This window comes from Zalophus californianus, chromosome 5 (genome assembly GCF_009762305.2).
Source record: "Zalophus californianus isolate mZalCal1 chromosome 5, mZalCal1.pri.v2, whole genome shotgun sequence".
Taxonomy (NCBI): domain Eukaryota; kingdom Metazoa; phylum Chordata; class Mammalia; order Carnivora; family Otariidae; genus Zalophus; species Zalophus californianus.
The window spans coordinates 11,031,530-11,039,481 of record NC_045599.1 but is presented as its reverse complement, the minus strand read 5'-3'; the positions used below and the strand labels follow the sequence as shown (position 1 = coordinate 11,039,481).

The 7,952-nt window shown below is 43.4% G+C and overlaps 1 protein-coding gene across 1 annotated transcript; it reads right to left on the bottom strand.

The window, feature by feature from the left end:
* Positions 1 to 1,141: 1,141 nt before the first annotated feature.
* On the bottom strand, positions 1,142 to 6,882 carry LOC113928440 (GTP:AMP phosphotransferase AK3, mitochondrial-like). Its single transcript, XM_035727511.1, has one exon. It carries the CDS (start codon positions 6,854 to 6,856, stop codon positions 6,173 to 6,175), a length of 684 nt encoding a protein of 227 aa, XP_035583404.1. The 5' UTR covers positions 6,857 to 6,882; the 3' UTR covers positions 1,142 to 6,172.
* Positions 6,883 to 7,952: the final 1,070 nt, after the last annotated feature.

Below are 7,952 nucleotides of genomic sequence, written 5' to 3'. Positions count from 1 at the left end.
TTCCCCTATGATCCTCTGCACTGTATCTTATATTCCACATATGAGTAAAACCATATGATAATTGTCTTTCTCTGACAGACTCATTTCGCTCAGGATAATACCCTCCAGTTCCAACCAAATCGATATAAATGGTAAGTATTCATCCTTTCTGATGGCGGAGTAATATTCCATTGTATATATATACCACGTCTTCTTTATCCATTCATCTGTCGATGGACATCTCAATTCTTTCCACAGTTTGGCTATTGTGGACATTGCTGCTATAAACATTGAGGTGCAGGTGCACCTTCAGATCAGTACATTTATCTCTTTGGGGTAAATACCTACTACTGCAATTGCTGGGTCCTAGGGTAGCTCTCTTCTTAACTTCTTGAGGAACCTCCATACTGTTTTCCAGTTTTCCACTAACAGTGTAAGAGGGTTCCCCTTTCTCGGCATCTTCACCAACATTTGTTGTTTCTTGTCTTGTTAATTTTAGCCATTCTGACTGGTGTGAGGTGGTATCTCATTGTGGTTTTGATTTGTATTTCCCTGATGCCAAGGCATGTGGAACATTTTTTCATGTATCTGTTGGCCGTTTGGATGTCTTCTTTGGAGAAATGTCTGTTCATGCCTTCTGCCCATCTCTTGACTGGATTGTTTTTGGTGTGTGGAATTTGATAAGTTCTTTACAGATCTTGGATACTAGCCCTTTATCTGATAGGTCATTTGCAAATATCTTCTCCCATTCCGGAGGTTGCCTTTTAGTTTTGTTGACTGTTTCCTTTGCTGTGCAGAAGTTTTTATCTTCATGAAGTCCCAATAGTCCAATTTGGCTTTTGTTTCCTTTGCCTTTGGAGACATGTCTAACAAGAAGTTGCTGCGGCCGATGTTGAAGAGGTTGCTGCCTGTGTTCTAAAGAGGGCTTTTTTACTTCCCTGAACCTGCAAATCATGGTTTAAGGCAAAGAAAATAGCAAACAGCATATCCAATGGGGACCAGGAGCTTAAAGCCATCCACATAGAAGGACAGTGTCCCCCAAAAGGGACTTGTATTGTTCTTACATGTTGCTGCTTGTCTTGTTGTTAGAGTTGTTTTAGTTTAAGTTTTATTTTGTTGTGTTTTTGAGAACTTGTCATTTCCCTTTCCCCAGGGCCACAAATGCAGAAGCAGCATTGACCAGCGCTTGACATCTCTCTGAGGCCCGGCAGTCCCTACAGCTTCCTGGTAAGATTTCATCTCCCAACGGTTCCTGGCTACCGCATTTCGCAAGGGCATTTTAAGTGACAAGAGAGCTAACAAACTCCTTTACTGCTTAAATTTGTTAACCTGTGAGAGCGCCCTTCTGGAGACTAAGTAAAGGAAGGTTCTGGGACTGTTGAATTTGCTAAAGATTTTCACGGGTTCTCCGGGGATTTCTGAAAGGATCACCAGTGAAGACATATGGCCTGTGATGTTCCCACCTTTGAGGGCCCCATGAAATAGCTATTCCAAATGGTGATGGCTCCAGGAAGCAAGTCCTACTCTTGCTAGATGGAAACCCCATTAAGACTGCATTTGCTTCAAAGTAATGTACCTGGACCTCTCTTCATTTACCAGAGTTAATGGTTCTTCTCCAATGTCCCAGTGCTCAAGGGATATAGTAGGAGTGATTTTTCATAAGAAGAAATAAGAACATTGAGAAAGGAGAACTAGAACTCATGACCACTAAGCATGGGTCTGTTGTTTTACTCTTCTCGCAATTCTGTCCATTCGCTTTTCAATCTCTTCTCATTTCTTTCTTGGTTCTAGAGATTTCCTTCTGATCTACTGCACCCTCAAATCCCATGTCCTGCAAATAAGCAATGGCCCATTCTCTTCTGAGTCTTTCCAGTCAACATCTAACCTTAACTTCCTCCGTTTCTCCCACTCGGTGGCTTCTGCCCTTACCCATGGAATCATGACCGGGTGGGTGTTTGGTCAATTCTCAAAGCCTTCCACTTTGACAATCACCACATTTGGTATCTGTGTGGCCGGACGTCCATCCACTTCATTAAACACACATTCTGATTACCTACAGAAAATCCCAGCCTCTTGGGAGTACTCCACAACGACCAATAATTTTGAATACGTTTTCCAGGCTCTCGATATTACGCAGATTTTGTCAGCTTGCTGAAGGGACGGTGGTGCCACTGTGTCGTATTCACAGTCTTCCTCTGGGTGCCTCAATGTTCCTTCCTCCTTCCTCATACCTACTGTGCAGCCGCACTCTGTTCAAACTCAGCGTTTTTTCTGGATACCCGGAGTTTCCCTGCGCTTTGCTGGAGAAGGCACTACTGTAAGCTTGTCTAGATGGTCAACCACCAGGAGTGTGCAAGGACCTGACAAGACCAGCAGCCTTGACCTCGATCGTGGGCCAAACTGGAGAATAAGGATATCCTACAATTGCCTATAAACGTGTTCCCATTTCAGCTGATCTAGGTGTACGTTAGTTACTAACATAAAACATAGCTGTTTTCAGAGAAACAAATTGTGTTTCAGGGCTACTTCATCTTTAGAGTCCACTTATTGGCTTTTTCACCCCCCAGGTTTTAGTTAGAACTGAACCAAACCCATTTTGAAGATTAGACAACATCAAACCCTTGTATCATGATTCCGCTGCAAGGTGGCTTCACAACCCGTGCACTGGAAAATGAGCATCATTAGCTGAGTTGAAATGCCATAGAAGCATCAGAGAACTTGACCAACTAGCCACCCAGGAAAAGGTGTTTAAGCAAGTCAGAAAACCCAGTTAACTGGGTGGCATTTGATCAGCAACACAGATAAAGTAAAAAATGAAAAAAATGTTAGCTGTGGGGATGACTCATGATAGAATAATGATAAAATATCCATTGCTTAAATAGGCATGTGTGGGGGAGAAAAGTGACAAGGGGCACAGAGCCTTTTGTGATGCAAGTTCCAGCTGGTGAGAGGGCCAGGTGGTTCTGAGTCGCTGCTGAACACTGATGTATAGGCTGGTGCTTTCCGTTAATCAACTTGGTACTTTAGGACAGTGACTTATAAAAGCTAGGGAGCTCTTAAAATACAGCAACCATAGCAATGACCATGATTCTGCTCCCCATCCCACTACACCTGATAATTCAATCACAATATCGGGGCTATCAGTGTTCTCTTAAAGCTCCCCAGCTGATTCTAATGTGCAGCCAGAGTTGAAAGCTGCAGCTCAAGGCTTGGTGACATATAGATTTTGAGGCTGGACAAGGAAATCTGGTTCCATTTCAGGGTAGTTGACTAAGGACCCTACTAAGTCCTACAGATTCTTCTCTGCCATAGCACTTCAATTCCAGTGAACCAGAAACCAGGATAGATCCTGAAATGTGGCATGTAGAGTTGATTGATGCAACAACAGAAAACCCAATCTAAAATGCACACAGAAGACTACGGGTGGAAAGGTGCAGGGAGCACCAAGCCTGCTCCATCCCCAAAGCTGGCAGGCACCAGAAGCAGAAGGGTATCAAGGACAATCAACATGTTGGTCCTTGGGCCATTGCTGCAGGAGGGGCCGACGATTCATCCTCCACTGATGCCCTTCTGTCTGCTCTTGACCTGAATAGCAGTGACAAAATGTCAGCCTTCAGGTAGGAGTCATGGACAGGGAGCCGAAATTAGGTGGGCATGGCCATGTGTCTTGAGGCTGTCCATTGCCAGGGGAATGGCGTAGACCTGAACACCCCAGAGAGATCTCACTCAGTAGCTTATCCTTCTTCTGTCCCTGAGAATAGTCTCAATTCAGACCAGCAATCTCCCCAAATGGACGACACCCACTGGCAGGGGATACGGACTGATGGAGACTCTCAGCCATACATAGAAGATTACAGAGTCCGGATCACCACACATTCGAGGAAGACCCAGCCCTACAAAACACAACAAACTGAACAAAATAGGCAAATTAACACTCAAGCAAGATAAAAAACAGAGCAAGCAGAAGAGGAAGTAAGAATAAGCCAGACAAAGACAAATCCCTTATGATTTCACATAGACAGATCCGATATGACTTCACTTATATGTGGAAGCTAAAAAAATACAACAAATGAACAAACAAACAGAAACAGACTCATAAATACAGGGAACAAACTGGTGATTGCCAGAGGGGAGGGATGGTGAGGGGATGGGCAAAATGGGAAAAGTAGATGAAGAGGCACAAACTTCCAGTTATAAAATAAATAAGTCACAGGGATGAATGGTACAGCATAGTGAATATAGTCAATAAGACTGTAATAACATAGTGACTTACACTTACTGTGGTGAGCACTGCGTTAATATATTGAATTGTCAGATCACTGTGTTGTATACCTGAAACTATTATATGTCAACAAGGCTTCAATTAGAAAAATAAGCATAAGTAAATTTCTCTGCTGTGTAAGGATAAAGCGGTCACAAACAAATCAACTAGAGGTCATGGAGATTAAAATTTGATCCTTAAAATAACCTGAATAAGCAGATGAAGCTATTTTTTTCTGAAGTGTAATTTTACTGTAACGAAGACTAACGTGTGTCTTATAACCTAGTGACTCGTGATAGCTCATAAGTTGAGTAGTTCACCTTTCTAGAAAGCACATAATATCCAAGTAGGTCATTATAGAAAATATTTTGAAGGATGAAATGTTTTCTGTAACCCTTTTAAAAAGACTTGGTCCATTTTGAAAAACTGACAATGAACGAAAAATACGATCGAAAGAAAGAAAGTCCTTCTCCCAAATATGTAAGAGACATTTGCTGGGTTTTGTATTTTAAGTGTCCGGAGTGAAATGGGCCACATTTTCAAAGGCAGTTAATAACAGCATGTACAAGAACTTGCTTCCTTTGATTTAGCACCAACTGAAATAAAAGTAAATATGTCATTGAAGATACAGTGTTTCTTCTCTACCTCTCTCCCCAACTCCTGCCAGGCCATGGTAGGTAAGCATGTGTCCTCCCAACCCCACGAAGCAATCTAAAATAAGGATTCAAAAATGGCTGGTCAGATTACACACGTACTGGCAGGACTTCTCCCCATAAGAGAGGATGTCAGTGAACGCTCCCAGGTATCACCTTCTTCCATAAGGAATAAAGAACTCCGCCTTCAACAAACTCACTTTCCTGGTCCTTTTTACCTCTCATAGAAAGCTTTTTTATTGCTACACCTGTTTATTAATTATGACTGCGGTATTTGTCAAAGAAATTTCCCACCAGGTATGCCAGATCTATTTCTATTTCCTAATGACAAAGTATGTGTATTTTATGTAGCGTCTCTCGAGTTTTTCTTTGTTTAAAAAAAAAAGACTTTGTTACTCTTCTAGGCACAATGATCAAAAAGAACTGGCAAGTAGATCCTAAAGCACACATTTCTTAACCCCTGTAACCTCTGAAAATGTTCAGATGTCAATTACATTTTCCATTAAAGAACATCCATTCAACTTTGGTGCTTATTGAAGAGCTTATATCATAATGTCAATTTCTAACATCAATTATATCCCTCAGAAGAAAACAAGTCACATCAAAGTAATACTTTCCTAAATGTTATTTGATACATTTTTATAGCAACTTGAAAATTCCAAGTAAACTGAAAGTATGTTCAACAACAAAATAAATGTAGTTTAGCCAGCCACCTGACAGGTTTCTTAGTTTAAAGGCAGCAGTGAACTTGCATGCTGCCCAGAATCTGTAAATCCAGTTATTTTTATCTGGAATTTTATAGATACAGCCTCTCACAAAACCATGCCCCATGTGTTAGAAATGCCTTTTTTGGCATCTGGCTACACAAAAGCCTCTGATGAGATATTGTCTCCAAATTAGTATAATGTAACTTTTTTTTTTTTTTTACTTTTCCAGAAAAATATGACACCAATCACTTTTCCCTCCTGAGCAAAAGTCAGGTTATTACCCATTGCTCTTTTCATTTTGCTCTAAAAGAATTTTTTTGAAGCCTGGACATCTCTGATGTTTTTGAGTCGCAAACCCATAGCTGGATAAAACACACTCGGCAATTTCCAAAGACAAATATCAGCATGGAGACTCATTTGGCATTATCCTCAGTATCCAAAATAAAATTCCTAGAAACGAAACTAATATAAGTCTCAAGGAATTCATACACCGTGGAGCCTTAGAACAAGGAACTTCTCAAAGAAAGGAGGGAAGAGATTCTGCTCATCTTGCTAATTGCAAGCATTCGCCCTCATGGAGTCACCGATGCTTTCTGGTCTATTTGTGGAACTTTTGTTTGCAGGAAAGCATGCACATAGGGCCAAATCTTGTCGGTTTCTGTTCCGGAGAAGGTTTCCAACACCCCCTTTCTCCGGTAATATTCCAGGACGGGTTTGGTTTGGTCTTCGTAAGCCTTCAGCCTCTTGGTAAGTGTCTCCGGTCTGTCATCCTCACGCTGAACCAAAGGCTCGCCAGTCTGATCGTCCAAGCCGACCGCTTTGGGAGGGTTAAATTCGAGGTTGTAGACGCGCCCGCTGCTCGGATGGATCCAGCGAGCGGAGAGGCGTTGCCTGATGACTTCAACGGGCACATTCAGGTTCATCACCAGGTGTATCTGATAAACTCTCTCCAGGGCCTTAGCTTGCCGCAGTGTCCTGGGGAAACCGCACAGCAGCCGGCTCTCCTGGGTGAAGTTTTTCAGCTCGTGAAGGGTCAGCCGGGTCATGATGTCGTCCGGGATGAGCTTCCCCTGGTCCATGAAAACCTTGGCCAGCACGCCGAACTCTGTGCCCCTCAGCATGTTGTCTCGGAGCAGGTCCCCGCTGGAGAACTTCTGCAGCTGGAAGTGTTTGGTGATGCGCAACGCCAGGGTGTGCTTGCCGGAGCCCGGGGCGCCCATGAGCACCGCATGCAGGAGCCGCCCCGACGCGCCCATGGCTGCTGGGCCAGGCGGGGGCTGCCGACGGTTGGGCCCCCGCGCTCCAGGAGGTGCGGGCAGCGGGGGCGGCGCAGCGAGGACCCAGAGCCCCGACCCCCGCCCCGTGCCAGCAGGTGCCCGCAGGTATTGGACACCGCCAGAGAGCTTCGTGACTTGGAAGACTGAGCCACGATCTCCTCCCACCATGCAGTAGAAAAGGTAAGTGGAAAAGGAAACTGCGATCACGTGAGCTGTAGATTCAGAGTTCCACCTTTCACACGTAGAAAATGGAGAGGGTGGAGAGAGACAGTCTTTAAAGAAATAACTCAAGAACACCCGAGAATTTCCCCGAATGAAAGACTGATGGGAGTCACAGGCATAGACAGGCAGTCCAGAAACATGGAGAAGCAAACATTGGCAAAGGTGTGAGGAAGTAGGGCTTTCGCACTCCACGGGTGGGGTGTCCTCACAGCTACTTTGGAAGGCAGCTTGGCAGTGACTATGGGGGTTTTATAAAATTACTTCTCAGTCTCTTCCTTAAGACAAACTCTTGACGTAAAGAAGGCACGTATAGGATGTTCGCTTCCACTGTATTTGGAACAGTGCAAAATTGCTAATTACCTAAATGCTCACTAATAAGAGAATAGCTAAATGAACCTTAGCCCCACTGGCCCTTTGTTGCAGCTACATAGAGATAGATCTCTGTGTGCTAACATGACAAGATTTCCAAGACACTGTAAATGCAAAGAGTTGCAGCATCGTGTAATTTATATTCAGCTTATGCTAAAATATGTTACAATTTATATTTAAGTATACCCGTGAAGTGAACTGGGAAGCCAGGTTGCAAGCAGTGGAAGGACAACTTGATTTTTGTGTTTAAAGGAGGAAGGACAACTTGATTTTTGTGTTTAAAAGATTGCTCTGTCCGCAACAATGGAATGAGGGGTTGCTGTTAGGAGACTAGTTCAGCAGACCAGCAATTTTCACTTTACTTCGCTCAATAGGAGTGAGAGTGGGCACCTTTTCATCTGTCTATGGGCCATTTCTACTTTATTTCTGTGTAGAATTTTTTTTTTAAGATTGGATTTATTTATTTGAGAGCGAGAGCTCGTGA

Coding starts and splice junctions, on each gene's coding strand:
- LOC113928440 (XM_035727511.1), bottom strand. CDS start 6,856: ATGGGCGCGTCGGGGCGGCTCCTGCATGCGGTGCTCATGGGCGCCCCG.